Raw genomic sequence first — 19,142 nt, 5'->3', positions numbered from 1 at the left:
CTGTTCTTGAACCAGATGAAGCGGCTGACGGGAGGTTTGGCTCTGCTGGAGCAGGTCAGGTTCACCCAGCTACCTGCTGACACCAAACCTGATGGACTGACGGACACTGAGGTGTTGTGAGTGGTGTTGTGGTGGTGTGAGCATCTGAGGAAAATGAGAGATGAATATTATTCATTAAAATCAGCTGACATAAGCATGAATCACCATGTTCTGAAAGGATCTAATAACAAACACTGGCTGTCTTACATGAAACACTGAGAGTGATTTCTGCTGCTGCTGTCTTCACATCTTTTTCTTCATTCACAGGATATCCTGCAGAACAGCTGATGGTGAGTCCATCATGTGTGTCTGACAGAGTGATGGTCTCCTGGATTTTAGTTGTAAAGGTTCCATCTGTGTCTTGCTCCATGATATTGTGAGGGTCTTGTTGGAGAGTCCAGGTGAGTTTAGGAGGGGAGTGTGGACAGGGAGTGAAAGCTGAGCAGGTTATAGTGACAGACTGCTTCTCCTTCAGATCATTCACATCACCTGACAGGTTGGACAAAAGAAATAGATTCTGATAGATAAAGAAACATGTTTCTATTTACACAAAAAAGCTAAAGGTGACAATGATGTAATGTCCCAAAATTTGACCATTTTAAACTCAAAGTGTAACAATAGATTCAGGGTTGAATCAGAATTTAAATTCATGACAAAGTAAAAACAAATCCAATATTTAAAAGTGTACTGCAAATGAGTTCACAGTAAAATTGTGAATTGACTAATGAATCATAACTTTCTTACCTTTAACTTTTATTTGAAGAGGATCACAGGCAGCTGTTGCCCTGTATGATGGACCATCAATCCTGAAGTAGTATGTGTCTGTGTAATTAGTGATTAAACTGGAAAATAAAGTGGTGCAGTTTTTCTCACTCAGGTCTCCAGTCAGACTCATTGGGTAGATGTTATTCTTCTTGCTGCTGTTGAAAATTACATTGTCTGGTTTGTTCTTAAAATATTGAACACTTTTGATCCACACTCCAAAGATTGTTCCTGTGCTGCTGAATTTCTCTCCTGGTTTAACTCTAAAGTTACATGGGATCTGCAGACAAGATCCACTCAGTGCTTCCATCTGCTTTGGTGCAGTGATTAAAAGGTCTGTTTTAACAGGACAAGCAGCCAAAGCACCTGTGAAATCAGACTCATGATTAACATGTAAATAAAACATGAAGAGAGAAACTAAATGTACATCAGCAGTACAGTGGTTTTGTATTGGCTATTTAAAAACATTAGTTCATAAATCCTCCATCAGCCGACCTCACTGGTGACTAAACCCGCCTATACTCACCACAAGATTTCCAAATACTGAAGCCAGTATTGTTACAGTGACAAAATTACTCCACATGAATTTCTAAATTCTGACTGTAAATAATAAAAGTGACATTTCCAAATAAAAGTGACTCACCTGAAAGAAAGAAGACGCTCAGTAACATGTTGGCTGTCACCATTTTCACGCTCTGGACTGTAATGACACTCATCACCTGGATTTGACGACAAGTCAACATTTTGATAAAAACACATTTAAATAAAGCTTTCACATTCTTTTGAAGCTACATTTTTATTTAATTTTCAACAGAACAATAAAACAAAACATGTTATAACATTCAAAAGACATGTTCACTGCCCCCTCCTTTTTTTAACTGAAGACAAACATCCTTTCAAACAACATACGTGGAAGTCTAACAAATTTAAATCCACAAGAACAGACATTTCTCCCCTTAAATAAACCCAGTACAAATTCTGTCTGACATTCCCAAAGCCTCAAATTTACACATTCAAACCATCTGTGTACAACAAGATGTTACAGTGGTAAAATACTGATTAATAATCTTTAAATATAAAATGATACAGTATGGGTTTTTGTTATTTATACTCAACCAAATCACAACAAATATGAATAGAGTTTATGAAAGAGAAGCAACATTAAAAAAAAACCTCTCAGACATTCAAACATAAAGAACATTTAAACTCACCAAAGGAGCTCGCAGCAAAAACAGAAACAATTTACCATTTTATGAATTTCAGCAGAACTGCAGCAGACCAAGGACCCAACTGGCTCTATAAGAAGTGACAAATAGATTTCAGTCTTCCTGCTCACACCCTGTGAGTGAGGAAGTCAACTTTGATGTACGTTAAACTGAGGTTAAACAGAAATAATTTCATCACCACACTACTGGATGTCTGTATGTGTCATCAGGTTACAATAATCACAACAGCAACATTAAAATGAGAGAAAAATATCAACACATGGAGTTAAGACCAACAATAGATAAGATGGTGTTTTGTTATTATGAGTGGTTTAGTTCTTATGGTACACTTGTGTTCTTAAAAAGGAGGATGATTTGAGAGTTGGATTTTTATTAAAAAATATTTAGGAAACTCATCATATCACATAATTTCAGAGCCAATTATGATGTTTATGATACTATAAGTTAGAGTTAGAAGCTTCTGTTTTTTCAGATGTCTTATACTTTACCGTTTTATCTCCTGCTAATACATTATTTTTGAAGGTGAACCTGTATGGTGCATTAAGAAGAGGAAACATTGAGGACACTTTGTTGCAGAGAGCTGTGTGGCTACAGTTGCTATGACGATCCTGCAAAAGGACTAGTTGAATAAGTAACTGACCAACGTTCCCTGTTTACTTGAAGCTTTCATCTTTTTCTCTGCTCACCACTTCATCAGTTTACATCCCACTACTTCTCTCTGGTGTTTTCACTCTGATGCATCAGCCACACAAAGTTTTATTTCATCACATGTAGAGCATCAACAACATATGCTGAAACACAGTACACAGTAAACACAGTATATTTATATATGTATATATATATATATATATATATATATTCCATCTTTGCTGTTCTTGAACCAGGTGAATCGGCTGACGGCTCTGCTGGAGCAGGTCAGGTTCACCCAGCTACCTGCTGACACCAAACCTGATGGACTGACGGACACTAAGGTGTTCTTGGGAGCATCTGAGGAAAATGAGAGAAGAGCATCAGAACCTGAATTATATCGTTAAACAAAGAGAGTCATGATCTTCAGACAGGATCCAATAACAAACACTGGCTGTCTTACATGAAACATTGAGAGTAATTTTTTCTGCTGCTGCTGTCTTCACATCTTTTCCTTCATTCACAGGATATCCTGCAGAACAGCTGATGGTGAGTCCATCATGTGTGTCTAACAGAGTGATGGTCTCCTGGATTTTAGTTCTAAAGGTTGCATCTGTGTTTTGATCTATGATGTTGTGAGGGTCTTGTTGGAGAGTCCAGGTGAGTTTAGGAGGGGAGTGTGGACAGGGAGTGAAAGCTGAGCAGGTTATAGTGACAGACTGCTTCTCCTTCAGATCATTCACACCACCTGAGATCTCAATGCTGGGCCTCGGAGCAGAATCTGTGGTTTCAAATCAAACACAGATTTTACAGTGAAGAAATATACTCTAATAGAAAAGAAAACATGTTTTTATTTACACACTTTTGCTAAAGGTGACACATGTAAGTAAAGAAACAGTTCATACTGCTGTTCAGAGTTAGCCTGGCTAACGCCAGTCTATATCACAAATGAGATATACTCTGGAGACCACCTATTCATTTTTCCATAGAGGAGGTGTGGTTTACGATCCTCCAGAGCCATTTATTGGGCGCTATGAATGTCTATCAAAAGCGTCTGTACGTAGCTCTTAGCCAATCGTATCAGTTATACCAGATGACGTATGTAGAGCGACAGAAGTTAATGTTTACATAGGTGGACTAGCCCCCTAGCATCTCTACTTTGAGACTAAAATGCTCAATTCTGCTTCTGCAATGTTTTTCTGCAGCATGTTGTGGCTCTGGCTGCTCTATAGTTTCAGCTCACAGTCTACCGGCAGTGTGTGTGTGTGTCTGTGAGAGAGTGTTGCTTGCTGCTTTGCTTCTCCAGTTCTCGCTTTCTGCAAGATTATTTATTTTTACGCCCTATTCCCCCCTCATGTCATTCAGCCACACACATCCACTGATTTTATGGTCAACAGACAAGCTGCTGCGGGTCTCTGGGCGGCTCCGCTGTCCCCCGGCTCGTAGCGAGATCACCTGCGTTACAGCAGTGAGCGGTAGCGGGGCTAGTTGGTAGATTAGGCTTTGGCCAAATCCTGGAGGAAGCAAGGCTAAAACATCCTTTTTGGTGGTGAAACTAGGGTGACCATATTTTGATTTCCAAAAAAGAGGACAATCGGCACGGCCTCGAGACACAAATTCAGACAGGCTTCTCGGAGGTTGATGAACATGCTTTATTATGCTTCAATGGTGCAAAATTAACTTCTGTAATAAAATAAAATGAAATCTGTAAAAACTTGTAACAAAATAATAGCTCTCGTAGACTCTTTTCAAATAAATGAATAAATAATATGAAATAATGTTCTAAATATGAACTCTTCTGTTAGAAAATCTAGCTTCAACAATATATCTCTTAATAACTGCAATAAGATAAATAATAGAAGAGTCTCACAAAGACACTAACTTAACAAACAAAAAGGATCTATACTTTTCATCTTTAGTTGTCTTTGAGCTTTGAGATCTCCAGCACCTTTATTAGACACTGAGACATATGTGCCAGCACTGCACACGGTGCACTCCGCCTCCCACCTGTCCCGACCGGGACGGTACGTCGGAAATTTTTTTTGCAGTTCATCTGTGAAGCTGCACTTACGCTTCGGCATTTCCCGTGCAATGCTGCTCCGCTGTTCGATCTGCTCTCTCTGTGTGTGTGCGCGGCGCTGACCTGCCCACTAGGCAGCCTCTTGGTAATTACGTCTCGCAAAATTGTGTGCAAAGCGCCGGTCAATTTACGTGCACGTGTACTGGTCCTATGAAAAACAGTGAACAACGGACATTTTCCTGAATTTATAAAACCCGGCCGGACGCCCCGGACAGGACGTAAAAAGTGGCCATGTCCGGGCAAAAGAGGACACTTGGTCACCCTAGGTGAAACAGGAGTTTAAAGTCAAACGTTGTTCTTCTTTTAAAATGAACTTTCGCTCTAAACTATTTAAAACGGCATCTACATCTAAAGAGAGCTTACCGTCTGCTGCAGCCATGTTGGATCCGTAAGAAAACTACAAAACTACAAGCTTCCGTCTGCCGAGTAGTATATCATCTTGCCGTCCCTCCCCGTTCTGTGATTGGATCCCTAAAACAGGGCTAAGAAACGGCCGTAGTTTCCAGACTGTGTGGAGGTTCGAAATGAAATTCGAGCGTGCAAGGCAGTATGGCTAGTTCAGAGTCCCAAAATTTGATCAATTTAAAGTCTAAACTGTACCAATATATTTTGTGTTTTATCAGAATTTCAATTCATAACAAAGAAATCCCCAATAATTAAAAGTGGGCTGTTTAGACCAAAACTGAAACTGAGTTGACAGTACCACTGTGGATTGACTAATAAATCATTATTTCTTACCTTTAACTGTTATTTGAAGAGGATCGCAAGTAGCTGTTGCAAAGAATGCCGAGCCATCAACCCTGAAGTAGTATGTCTCTGTGAAACTTGTGATTACACTGGAAAACAAAGTGGTGCAGTTTTTCTCACTCAGGTCTCCAGTCAGATTCATTGGGTAGATGTTATTCATCTTGCTGCTGTTGAAAATCACATTGTTTGTTTTTTGGTCAAAATAGGAGTTACTTTTAATCCACACTCCAAAGATTGTTCCTGTGCTGTTGAATTTCTCTTTGTATTTAACACTAAAGTTGCATGGGATCTGCAGACAAGATCCACTCAGTGCTACCATCTGCTTTGGTGCATCAATGAATAGGCCTGCATTGTGAGGACAAGCAGACAAAGCACCTGTGAAACAAACAGACGGAACATAATTTCATTCATTCATTACCATTAACCGCAATCGGGTCGCAGGGGCTGGAGCCGATCCCAGCTGTCATTGGGCGAGAGGCGGGGTACACCCTGGAGGGGACGCCAGACTATCACAGGGCTGACACATAGAGACAGACAATCACACTCTCATTCACACCTACGGGCAATTTAGAGTCCCCAATTAAACCTAAGTGCATGTTTTTGGACTGTGGGAGGAAGCCGGAGTACCCGGTGAGAACCCACGCTAACACGGGGAGAACATGCAAACTCCACACAGAAAGGCCGCAGGCAGGAGGCGAACCGGCGACCCTCTAGCTGTGAGGCGAGAGCGCTAACCACTACATAATGTGGAACAAAATTTATTTCATTTTTCCTTAGAAAAACATCTGTATAAAACATTTCACTTTGCAGTCAGGACATGAACAAACAGCTCACCTGAAAGAAAGAAGACACTCATTAACATGTTGGCTGTCACCATTTTCACACTCTGGACTGCAATGACACTCATCACCTGGATTTGACAACAGGTCAATATTTTAATAAAAACATATTTTAAACAAAGCATTCATGTTCTTCTTAAGCCTCAAATTCACACATTCAAACCATATGTGTACAACCAGATGTTACTGTGTTACAATAAAGATTAATAATCTTAACATATAAAATGATAAAGTGTGAGTTTATGATATTTATGCTAAACCAAAACACAACAAATATAAGTTGGGTTCATGAAAGAGCAGCAAAAAAAAAAATCTCAGACATTCAGACATAAAGAACATTTAAACTCACCAAGGGAGCTCGCAGCAGAAAACAATTAGATTTATAATCAACAGACAGTTTGTGAATATCAGCAGAACTGCAGCAGACCCAGGACCAGACTGGCTCTATAAGAAGTGACTGAAATGGGCCACGGTGGCGCAGTTGGTAGCGCTCTCGCCTCACAGCTAGAAGGTCCTGGGTTCTATTCCCACCAGGACACTGTGTGCGTTGGAGGCGTGTCCCCAGCTCCATGTCTCCGGTGTCCGTAGCGCTGGTCGGTGTCGGCAAAAGGGCCTTTCTGTGTGGAGTTTGCATGTTCTCCCCGTGTAAGCCTGTATGTCTCATCATGTCAGTTAATACAAAGGTAGCAGCTGTTGTTGCACTGTGTGGCTGTACATGTATGACAGTAGGGACAATTAAAAAGAGGACAGTTTCAGAGGATAAAAACTCAGGTGATTTTAGATTTGTGCACTTTATTGCAGAACACAACTGTAAAGTGTATGATGTTCATGTCATAAAGGAGCTGGTAGAAACTTTATATTACAGTCTTTTAGTGAAATTTGGATGTTTAGAAGACCAGTAAAGTACATTTGCTGACTAACTTCCTCTCAAATGTCTCATCATTTTCTCAGGGCTGTGTTGAAAACACGGTCAGTGCAGCTCACACCACTTCTCTTTTACCACTTTAACTCATCAACCAGATGAACCGCAATTATTGTTCATGTTCAAGTCTTTTCTTTTCATGACACTTCCTACTTCTACTCCACTACAACTCAGAGGAATATTTGACTTTTATGTCACTACAACGATATTAAGTCACTTGAAACTTTGAAAATCAGACTTTTGACTACAAACATATGAAAGTTAATATAAAATCTGATGTTTTCTACCCAACAGGATAAACAGGTCAGTGGATTAACAGAAAATTATGGCAACCTATTTGATATTTGTTTTGGTTTTTCTGAAAAATCTATTTCATGGTTTAAGCAAATGTGAGGATTCAAGCTTTTCTTTAGAATTATACAAACAATTTTAATTCATTTTCAATATTATTTTTTTTCTGTGAATTTTTACAAATCCTAAAAACATAACAACAACAAAACACAATTAAGTAATGGAGAAAATATTCAACAAATTAAGCCATGATAAAAACATAATGATTTATTATATTTTACTATAATAGTCACACTGAGCATGTGTCTCCGTAACTTGTGATTAAACTGGAAAATAAAGTGGTGCAGTTTTTCTTACTGAGGTCTCCAATATCCGCCTCACTTCTGTTGAAAATCACAGCTTTTGTACTATTGGACAGTTATTATTGAAGAGTATTTATCATTCAGATTCCAAAGGGTGTTCCTGTGCTGTTGTGTGGTTTAACTCTAAAGTTACATGGGATCTGCAGACAAGATCCACTCAGTGCTTCCATCTGCTTTGGTGCAGTGATGAAAAGGTGGGCTTCATCAGGACAAGCAGCCAAAACACCTGTGAAACCAGACTCATGATTAACATGTAAAAAAAACATGAAGAGAGAAACTAAATGTACATAAGCAGTACAGTGGTTTTCTATTGACAATTTATAATCATTGGTTTAAAACATAAATCCTCCATTAGCCGACCTCAGTGGTGACTAAACCTGCCTATATTCACCACAAGGTTTCCAAATACCGAAGCCAGTATTGTCACTGACAAAAATGACTCCATATGAATTTATACATTTTGACTGTTATTAATAAAAGTGGCATTTCCAAATAAAAGTGACTCACCTGAAAGAAAGAAGACGCTCAGTAACATGTTGGTTGTCACCATTTTCACACTGGACTGTAATGACACTCATCACCTGGATTTGACAACAAGTCAATATTTTAATAAAAACACATTTTAAATAAAGCATTTATTTTCTTTTGAAGCTACATTTTTATTTAATTTTCAACAGGACAATAAAACAAAACATGTTATAAATTTGAAAGACATGTTCACTGCCCCCTCCTTTTTTTAACTGAAGACAAACAAACATCCTTTCAAACAACATACGTGGAAGTCTAACAAATTTAAATCCACAAGAACAGACATTTCTCCCCTTAAATAAACCCAGTACAAATTCTGTCAGACATTCCCAAAGCCTCAAATTTAGACATTCAAACCATCTGTGTACAACGAGATGTTACTGTGGTAAAATACTGATGAATAATCTTTAAATATAAAATGATACAGTGTGAGTTTTTGTTATTTATACTAAACCAAAACACAACAAATATAAATAGAGTTCATGAAAGAGAAGCAAAATTTAAAAAAGACATTCAGACATATAGAGCATTTAAACTCACCAAAGGAGCTCGCAGCAGAAACAGAAACAATTCACCAGTTTGTGAATTTCAGCAGAACCGCAGCAGACCCAGGACCAGACTGGCTCTATAAGAAGTGACTGAAATAGTCTTCAGTCTTCCTGCTCACACCCTGTGAGTGAGGAAGTCAACTTTGATGTACGTTAAACTGATCAGGGTGCAAATCACTGATTTTTTCTCAGAGATTATTTTATAAGCTCTCACACTGGAAGCCTGTATGTGTCATCAGGTTACAATAATCACAACAGCAACATTAAAAAGAGAGAAAAATATCAACACATGTTGTTTTATTATTATAAGTAGTTTAGTTCTTAAAAACTAAAACTGTGTTCTAAAAAAGAAGGATGATTGAGAGTTGGATTTTTATTAGACAAATATGCAGGAAACTCATCATTTCAGATAATTTCTTTTGTTTTTACAGATATTTTATATTTTACTGTTTTATTTCAGATAACGATCTAGATGATATTCTCCTGTTAAATGCATTATTTTTGAAGGTGAAACCATATGGTGCATTCAGAACAGGAAACATTGAGGACACTTTGTTGCAGAGAGCTGTGTGGCTACAGTTGCTATTACACACAAAGTTTTATTTCATCACTTGTAGAGCATCAAAGCAACACCAGATACTATAAATATACTGTGTTTTGTTGAACTGTAGAGGATATCTAATAATGTCACATCGTGCATGATTTCTCCATTTAGCACTGATGAGAAAACTTGATAAAAACTTTTCATGCTTTTAATCCAGCAGTCTTTTACACATCTCTGTTCCAAAATACAAGAGAATAAATGACCAAAATCCACAATTTCTGGTTCTGCACCACTTTAAATGTCCTGTTTGGACCCTCCTTTTGTCTTAAAAGATATTTTTAAATCAATAAAAACACATTGAGGGAACAGTGGCGTATTGGAGACGTGTCCCTGCCACCACCTGCGTCTACTTTTAAAGGTGTGTTGACCCCCAGTTTACCAATCTTCCTCCGTAGCCAAAGCTAACAGCTGGCTTTCTCTGCTTCTTTTTGCAGGTTTCATCCTCACTGGATGGTGAGCTCAATGATGAGGACCCTTTTCTTCACAGCAGTACACTGACGATGCCACTCTTTGCCAGGTCTGAGCATGATGTCCCTGCTTGGTGCCAGTGCTTGGAGCATGTCGCCTGTCTTGACGAAGGTTTGTTGGTTAGCTTCTGATTTTATTGGGATGTGATTTTGCAGCTGTCCTACAACACTCCAGTACGTCACCCAATCTGGTGAAGACCTGATCCTGGCACCACCTGAAGCGTCCCTATCTTGGATTCTGATAAGGTGTGCTGGAGACTCGCCTTGATGTTATTGCAAAGTGGACAGTCAATTTCACTTCCAAACCACTGGGTGAGACTCAGAGTCGGAGGCTGCTCTCACCAGGAAGCTGAGTCTGGCCTGCAGCGTCCTCCAGATATATGCCCAGCTGACTCTTTCATTCACAGTGGCGTCCCATAGGGTTCAGGCTCCTTGACGGCCCTGGGCTACTGCCTTTATGTGGAAGTGTTCCTGCTCTAACCTGGTGACTTCATCCACAACCATGGTCTCTTGCTGTCTCTTGGAGGCCTTTTACCACAACTGTTGTGGTGCTGCCCAGACCAATCCTGTAAGTAATCTGGACTGACCCCATCCTCTCTCTGTGATACAGTTCAGAGCTGGTTAGGTCTTCCTCAAGCTGCACCTTCCACATGCAGCCTGTACAAATGGTGACCTTTGAACTCTGTATCAGGTGGTCAGAGGAGTTCAGAGGAGACGTTCTGGCCTGGCTCATATAAAACTTTAACAATGAGTCAATAACATATCATAGTGTGTATTTTTATCTCTTTCATCACAGACTTTATGGATAAATTAAACTATCATAGTCAGTCGTAGTGGACACAGTGCCATCTAGTGGTTTGTCAGAGCAAGGACGTTTTTCATACAATGCTCATTCATCTACCAAAGATCAGACACAGTATCAACCATGATATTCAGTTATTGGTGGTGTTTCTTTTTTTCTTTTTTTCTAATTGAAAAAATACTTTTGTAATAAATAACATGAACAGCATTGTAAGGTAGAATACACCTTTGATTCCTCTTTGTAACATTTCATTTTTGTATTTATTGCATGTAAAATGAATGTAAGCCAAATAAAAAAACAGGTTGTATTGCTTTTTATTGGGACAGTAGGTAGATTGTCCTCTGTTTTGACAACAGACATCTGTCATTATTAGGTGTTATTACTTTCCTAGTTCAAACTATAGATATTTTGCTTTACAGTTATGTTCATGTTTACCTTGTAATTTCAGGGTGCTCAGTACTTGTGTTGCCTTCTTAATATTTTAAATGTTTAAGTTTTGGGAGTTGAATAATAAAGCACAATAAAATTTCAAAGTATAAATGTTTCAAATATTAATTATTGTTAAAACCAGGGGAAAAAAGGCTTGTTTTGCTTCATATTGACATTTGATTTGCTTTCTTAAGTTTGTGTCCATTTAAAACCTGCATTAGGGAAAGGGTCTTTTAGCCGCAAAATCTGCAAAAGATTAAATGTCATTACTTGAGCTTGCTATGTTTAGAAATCTTATTCACTGCTCTGTTGGGATCTGCAATACGCACAAAGTGCAGTTACCTCTCATGGTCACATGGTGCCATCTTTAATGTTCATGCATATTTAATATGGTTTTAATGTGATCACAAAAGCAGACGCAAACACTATGTATACATAGTTTATGGATGCAAAATGCATCATTGTTGCATTATATTTGTGTTTTTAACGTACAATTTAATTAAGTCAAATTATTTATGTTTCAATACATACTTTTTTTTAACATTTAATAATTTGAACACCACCATGACAAAACTGAGAAGATAAATCTCCAGCTAAGAAGAGCATTATCGGCTGGGTGCCAGAAGATGGAGCCATCAACACTAAAGGTCTGAGCAGCAGTGTTGATATGGGTGCCCTGTTGATGTGCCCAAGTCTTTCTGGCAGAAGGAGACGAAAGAGTTGAGAGCGTAGTTCACTAAGAAGTCGGAGCTGATCTGCCGGCTCAGGTGGAGGCTGAGCTGAAGGCGCTGGAGGACAGAGTGCGCAATTAAAACCCTTCTGACAGCAAGTTCAACCAGAAACATCCTGATGACTCAGGATTCAGATCATTAGGGTGCAGTCAGAGTCACTGGCTGGGTTTACATACACAGAGAGATTAGTCCTGAAATATAAAAACTAAAACATAAAAACTCAGATTGGAGAAACAGGTTAATAACCTGAGAGGATGCTGTGGCTTGTTGGTTTATACAACATATAATATGTCCTGAAATGCGAAGATCACTCAGTTCAAAGGAAGACATGTTTGTTCAATCATCAAATAAAAAGCAACGTATCAAAAGGACCAGTAACCAGGCCAGTAGTTAACTTTCTCTGTGCATGAAAACACAGCCAGTGACTCTTGTCTTTCTCTTTCATCAAAAGAAATCTGTCAGGAATTGAATGTCACAAATAAAAAGCAAATAATCTGCAATGCATCTTCACATTAATGCTGTGGGGCTGGTGCTATGTTGGTTTTAGGAGGAAGGTTTGACTCAACATGAAGGTTAGATTTCTGTGATATTGTCAGATTTATCATGTGGAGACACTAACGTCACTTCCTCCATTCACTCCCAAGACCTGTCATGGTACTAAAACACAAAAACTGATTAGTGCCTTTGGAATATTTAACAGAACAGTGTCTAGGCTGCTAATGTTAACACACTGAAGCCCAAAGATATTTTTTTTCTGGCAAAATTGTGAAAAAAGATAACGTTTTAACAGTTTTATTCATTAAAAGTTTTAAATTAATTTTAGCACCAGCTCTTTTAATTCACTTTCGACTGTCTCATTAAACGCCCTTTATTTTGAAAATGAGCTTGATATCCAAATAAATATATTTCACAGGGCCATTAACTACTCAAAACATTGCAGCAGATTTCTCGTGGGGATTATTATGCATAATTCATCTTGCTACTTTTGTGATGTTTGTGATTAACTTGTATGATTTCACGTGATGTTTACACACGATATGTGAAATGTTGGACCAATAAATGCAACTGAGGTATTTTTAGAAGTTGTTTGACATGGTTTTTATTACAGTGCAATGAATAAATATCCTCAAATGCAGAAATTCGGTCTCAAGTTTATTTATGAAGCAAATAAAGAACAAAAACATGCTGGGTACAAAATATGAGAGAAATAGAATAGATAAGTAAAGGATATTATATAATGATGAAGTGCAAAGCTGTCTGTGCTGCAGGATGTGGAGGAGGTTTTGAATTCCCCTTTATTTAACTGTGAAGATGTAATTTCCTGCTTCTGTGTCCTTTTCAACATTAACTAACAAATACAACTGCTAGTAAGAGTGAAAGCAAAAAGTGGCAATATTATGAATAATCCAACCAAAACATGATGAGAAAAGAGCACTTAGTTTTTCTTCACCTGAGCGTAGAGATCCTCTGGGACGTCTAGCATCTTTGCTGTCTTGGACACTTTGACCTGTGCATACAACGTCTCCTGCTGCTGTCCACTGTCCTGCTCTGAGGACGAGGACGGTTCAGGTCTCCGATTGGAGAAGGTGATCTCTCCATAATGGATGTCTTCTTCTCTTTTGCTGGCTGGCATTTGAAGAGTCAGATCTTCACCATTTGGACTCTATTGATGAATCAAACAAGAAATAATGTGAGCTTGAATCCTTCTGTGGTAAATATGAAAGACTAAATGGCATTTTGGAGTGAATTAAAAATAGTTTCTGACGATATCAGAGCAGTAATGAAGGTGTTAAATGTTGATATGTTGCCCCTCGTGATCATTATTCTGAGTGGAGTCCCTCAGGGTTCGATTCTTGGGCCTCAGCTATTCAACATCTATGTGCTTCCACTCGGTAAACGACCTGATCCAAATGTCCAAAGTCCAATTGACTTACTGAGTTAGTGATTAGAGAAAGTAATATATATTTTAACATGGATGCAACTTATTTCCTTCAGTTTGCCTAAATCAAGACAAGCAAGCTGAATTTCGCAGCAAAAAAGAAAGACTAATTTCTCAGAAGGAACTACCTTATTTAAACATTAAAGGCGAGGGCAAGTCCTTCCTCATTTATTAGAAACATGCTCACTGCTCTCAAACTGATTTACCTATGCACTAACAACCAATCTTTAGTCAATGTATGTTTGATTTAAGCAGACTAAGCAGAAAATGTTTCTGTTTTCATTCAGTGATGCATTTAAACTTAATTAACACATCATCATGGCATCCTATAACAACTGGTGCACATTTCTGCTGTACAATAGCCTCCAGTTAGCTAGAGAGGAGATAAAAATAATAAATAATAATAAATAATAATAAATCATGTCAACTTCACCAAACTGTCCTTCTGATATTGTTAAAAAAGATTCAAAGGAACCTTTACCTTTTAGGAAACAGCGAGTGTGTCTCGCTGCTTTTAGCTACCATGCTGTAGACAGACTAAAGTAACTTCCTGATAATATCAAATGTGCTAAAATCTGAGCAATTTTCACATCCAAACTGAAGAAAGAACTGTCTGATGTGTGGGTTTTACAGTTGTGGAGGATGCCTGTAACCAGTGTGGTGCTAACAGGTTGTTTTGTCACTTTTCTTGCCCACTTAGTGTTAGGACTGATGCTTTCACATATTCTAGAGGACACAGTCACTGTACACAAAATACAACACTGTACAACAAGGTTTATTATTTTCCCACCTGAGTTTGTTGTGGAGTTTGACATTTCGACTTAAACCACCTGGAGAGACATTAGAAAGCTTTTAGAATAATCATTGTGCTGTTTGAGGTTAAACAGACCACATGCTGCCAGTAGAGAGTCAGGACTGATGGACTAACAGGAGACAGATATTATTGGATGTGCATCATTACATTTCTTTAAAGTATCATTTGTGATACTCACCAAACACAGATTGCGAGGCATAGGATGAAGATGATCGCTCTAAGAGCTAACCAGAGGCTGTTCACAGAGAAAAAACATTGTCCAAGACAAAACAAAGATGAAATATAGACATGTAACCATACACATGTAACCATTATTTGTACAGAATACGTTCTTGCAAATACAGTAAACAGTGTGTTACAGTGAACAAAAATTAAAAAAAATAAGTAAAACAAACAAACAAGGAAATACAGAAAAGAGAGAGGGAGCAGATTCTAAAATCAGCAGATTCAGTTCATTTCTACATTTACCTTTAATATTAATCCATGATGACGTCTGATTACCAAGCTCATTTGCCACACAGTAATAACCTCCTCCATCAGTGACAATGAAGCTGTAAAAGTCTCCTTCAGCTACATTGATGGCTCCATCTTTGCTGTTCGTGAACCAGGTGAAGCGGCTGACGGGAGGTTTGGCTCTGCTGGAGCAGGTCAGGTTCACACAGCTACCTGCTGACACCAAACCTGATGGACTGACGGACACTGAGGTGTTCCTGGGAGCATCTGAGGAAAAAGGGGGAGATGAATATTATCTATTAAAACCAGCTGATATAAGCATGAATCATCATGTTCAGACAGGATCCAATAACAAACACTGGCTGTCTTGCATGAAACACTGAGAGTGATTTTTTCTGCTGCTGCTGTCTTCATATATTTTCCTTCATTCACAGGATATCCTGCAGAACAGCTGATGGTGAGTCCATCATGTGTGTCTGACAGAGTGATGGTCTTTTAGTTGTAAAGGTTTGATTTGTGTTTTGCTCTATGATGTTGTGAGGGTCTTGTTGGAGGGTCCAGGTGAGTTTAGGAGGGGACTGTGGACAGGGAGTGAAAGCTGAGCAGGTTATAGTGACAGACTGCTTCTCCTTCAGATCAATCACATCACCTGAGATCTCAGTGCTGGGCCTCGGAGCAGAATCTGTGGTTTCAAATCAAACACTCACTCAGGTCTCCAGTCAGACTCATTGGGTAGATGCTAATCTTCTTGCTGCTGTTGAAAATTACATTGTCTGGTTTGTTCTTAAAATATTGATCACTATTGATCCACACTCCAAAGATTGTTCCTGTGCTGCTGAATTTCTCTTGTGATTTAACACTAAAGTTACATGGGATCTGCAGACAAGATCCACTCAGTGCTTCCATCTGCTTTGGTGCAGTGATGAAAAGGTCTGCATTGTGAGAACAAGCAGCAAAAGCACCTGTGCAAACAGACTCATGATTAACTTGTATATAAAACATGAAGAGAGAAACTAAATGTACATAAACAGTACAGTGTTTTTGTATTGGCTATTTAAAAACATAAGTTCACAAATCCTCCATCAGCCGACCTCAGTGGTGACTAAACCCACCTATCGTCACCACAAGATTTCCAAATACTGAAGCCAGTATTGTTACAGTGACAAAAATTACTCCACATGAATTTCTAAATTCTGACTGTAAATAATAAAAGTGACATTTCCAAATAAAAGTGACTCACCTGAAAGAAAGAAGACGCTCAGTAACATGCTGTCACCATTTTCACACTCTGGACTGTAATGACATTCATCATCTGCATTTGACGACAAGTCAATATTTAAATAAAAACACATTTAAATAAAGCGTTCACGTTCTTTTGAAGCTACATTTTTATTTAATTTTCAACAGAACAATAAAACAAAACATGTTATAAATTTAAAAGACATGTTCACTGCCCCCTCCTTTTTCTAACTGAAGACAAACAAACATCCTTTAAAACAACATACGTGGAAGTCTAACAAATTTAAATCCACAAGAACAGACATTTCTCCCCTTAAATAAACCCAGTACAAATTCTGTCTGACATTCCCAAAGCCTAAAATGTACACATTCAAACCATCTGTGTACAACGAGATGCTACTGTGGTAAAATACTGATTAATAATCTTTAAATATAAAATGATACAGTGTGAGTTTTTGTTATTTATACTCAACCAAATCACAACAAATATAAATAGAGTTTATGAAAGAGAAGCAAAATTAAGAAAAAACTCTCAGACATTCAAACATAAAGAACATTTAAACTCACCAAAGGAGCTCGCAGCAAAAACAGAAACAATTTACCATTTTATGAATTTCAGCAGAACTGCAGCAGACCCAGGACCAGACTGGCTCTATAAGAAGTGACAAATAGATTTCAGTCTTCCTGCTCACACCCTGTGAGTAAGGAAGTCAACTTTGATGTACGTTAAACTGAGGTTAAACAGAATTTTTTTCATCACCACACTACTGGATGCCTCTATGTGTCATCAGGTTACAATAATCACAACAGCAACATTAAAATGAGAGAAAAATATCAACACATGGAGTTAAGACCAACAATAGAAAAGATGGTGTTTTGCTATTATGAGTAGTTTAGTTCTTATGTTCTTACTTGTGTTCTTAAAAAGGAGGATGATTTGAGAGTTGGATTTTTATTTAAAAAATATGCAGGAAACTCATCATATCAGATAATTTCAGAGCCAATTATGATGTTTATGATACTATAAGTTAGAGTTAGAAGCTTTTGTTTTTTCAGATATCTTATATTTTACTGTTTTATCTCCTGCTAAATACATTATTTTTGAAGGTGAACCCATATGGTTCATTAAGAAGAGGAAACATTGAGGACACTTTGTTGCAGAGAGCTGTGTGGCTACAGTTGCTATGACGATCCTGCAAAAGGACTAGTTGAATAAATAACTGAGCAACATTCCCTGTTTACTTGAAGCTTTCATCTTTTTCTCTGGTCACCACTTCATCAGTTTACATCACACTACTTCTCTCTGGTGTTTTCACTCTGATGCATCAGCCGCACAAAGTTTTATTTCATGACATGTAGAGCATCAAAGCAACACCAGATACTATAAATATACTGTGTTTCAGTGGAAATTACGTGTCCTTGTAGAACTGCAGAGGATATCTAATAATGTCACATCATGCATGATTTCTCCATTTAGCACTGGTGAGAGAACTTGATAAAAACTTTTCATGCTTTTAATTCAGCAGTCTTTTACACATCTCTGTACCAAAATACAAGAGAATAAATGACCAAAATCCACAATTTCTGGTTATGCATCACTTTAAATGTCCTGTTTTTATCGTTCTTTTGTCTTAAAAGATATTTTTACATTCTTTTAAAGCCTCATTTACATTTTTTTTAACAGGACAATAAAACAAAGCATGTGTTATAACATTCAAAAGACATGTTCACTACCCCCTCATTTTTTTAACTGAAGACAAATGAACATCCTTTCAAACAACATACATGGAAGTCTAACAAGTTTAAGATTCAAACAAGCAGAAGTTACTGTGGTATAATAGTGATTAATGATCTTTGAATACAAAATCATCCAGTGTGAGTTTATGATAGTTATTCTGATCTAATACGCAAAGAATACATGCAGAGTTTATGAAAAAAAAAAACTTTAAAAAAAAACAACCTCTCAGACATTCAAAGATAAAGAACATTTAAACTCACCAAAGGAGCTCACAGCAGAAACAGAAACAATTAGATTTGAAATCAGACAGTTGGTGAATTTCAGCAGGACTACAGCAGGCCCAGGACCAGACTGGCTCTATAAGAAGTGACTGAAAACATTATATTACAGTCTTTTAGTGAAATTTGGATATTTAGAAGAACAGTAAAGTACATTTACTGACCAACTTCCTCTCAAATGTCTCATCATTTTCTCAGGGCTGTGTTGAAAACACGGTCAGTGCAGCTCACACCACTTCTCTTTTACCACTTTAACTCATCAACCAGATGAACCGCATGCTTTCGACACGCAGCATCTTCAGCATCAAGACAAACACACAGTCACATAGATGGCACAGGGTTTCTATCTGATGTGTCTGCTAATGAATGTGATGTTTGTACTGCGTGTTACTGTAGAGAAACATGTTTCCTTGTCCTGAATTCTCACAAGCTCTTCAGGTGATGAAAGAACTTTGAACTGAGCAGTTATCATGAAGCCCAGTGGGGGAATGTAACTAAGTACATTTACTCAACTATTGTTCAAGTTCAAGTCTTTTCTTTTCAGGACACTTCCTACTTCTACTCCACTACAACTCACAGGAATATTTGACTTTTATGTCACTACAACGATATTAAGTCACTTGAAACTTTGAAAATCAGATTTTTGACTGCAAACATATGAAAGTCAATATAAAATC

At 37.9% G+C, this 19,142-nt stretch overlaps 2 protein-coding genes and 1 pseudogene across 2 annotated transcripts; all 3 read right to left on the bottom strand.

Annotated features, from left to right (window-relative positions):
* Positions 1 to 220: 220 nt before the first annotated feature.
* LOC131962447 (myelin-associated glycoprotein-like) lies at positions 221 to 1,517 on the bottom strand. Its single transcript, XM_059327449.1, has 3 exons — positions 1,445 to 1,517; positions 784 to 1,167; positions 221 to 528 (listed from the first exon to the last, which is right to left on the bottom strand). The coding sequence occupies exons 1-3, from the start codon at positions 1,515 to 1,517 to the stop codon at positions 221 to 223; spliced, it is 765 nt and encodes a 254-aa protein (XP_059183432.1).
* A 1,369-nt stretch (positions 1,518 to 2,886) lies between these two features.
* On the bottom strand, positions 2,887 to 8,445 carry LOC131962446 (myeloid cell surface antigen CD33-like; the record flags this gene model as incomplete). Its single annotated transcript, XM_059327448.1, has 4 exons — positions 8,403 to 8,445; positions 5,473 to 5,856; positions 3,118 to 3,435; positions 2,887 to 3,014 (listed from the first exon to the last, which is right to left on the bottom strand). Coding segments are annotated over exons 1-4 (873 nt in total), but the record flags the coding sequence as incomplete, so codon positions are not given.
* A 6,966-nt stretch (positions 8,446 to 15,411) lies between these two features.
* LOC131962445 (uncharacterized) lies at positions 15,412 to 16,519 on the bottom strand (annotated as a pseudogene).
* Between the last annotated feature and the right edge of the window lie 2,623 nt (positions 16,520 to 19,142).

The sequence above is a fragment of the Centropristis striata genome, chromosome 23 (genome assembly GCF_030273125.1).
Source record: "Centropristis striata isolate RG_2023a ecotype Rhode Island chromosome 23, C.striata_1.0, whole genome shotgun sequence".
Lineage (NCBI taxonomy): Eukaryota > Metazoa > Chordata > Actinopteri > Perciformes > Serranidae > Centropristis > Centropristis striata.
The sequence above is the reverse complement of the archived record's forward strand: the minus strand, read 5'-3'. Positions and strand labels throughout refer to the sequence as shown.

Coding starts and splice junctions, on each gene's coding strand:
- LOC131962447 (XM_059327449.1), bottom strand. CDS start 1,517: ATGAGTGTCATTACAGTCCAGAGCGTGAAAATGGTGACAGCCAACATG. Junction 1,168..1,444: donor GAGCGTCTTCTTTCTTTCAG/GTGAGTCACTTT, acceptor CTGATTTCACAG/GTGCTTTGGCTGCTTGTCCT. Junction 529..783: donor TCTTCAAATAAAAGTTAAAG/GTAAGAAAGTTA, acceptor CCAACCTGTCAG/GTGATGTGAATGATCTGAAG.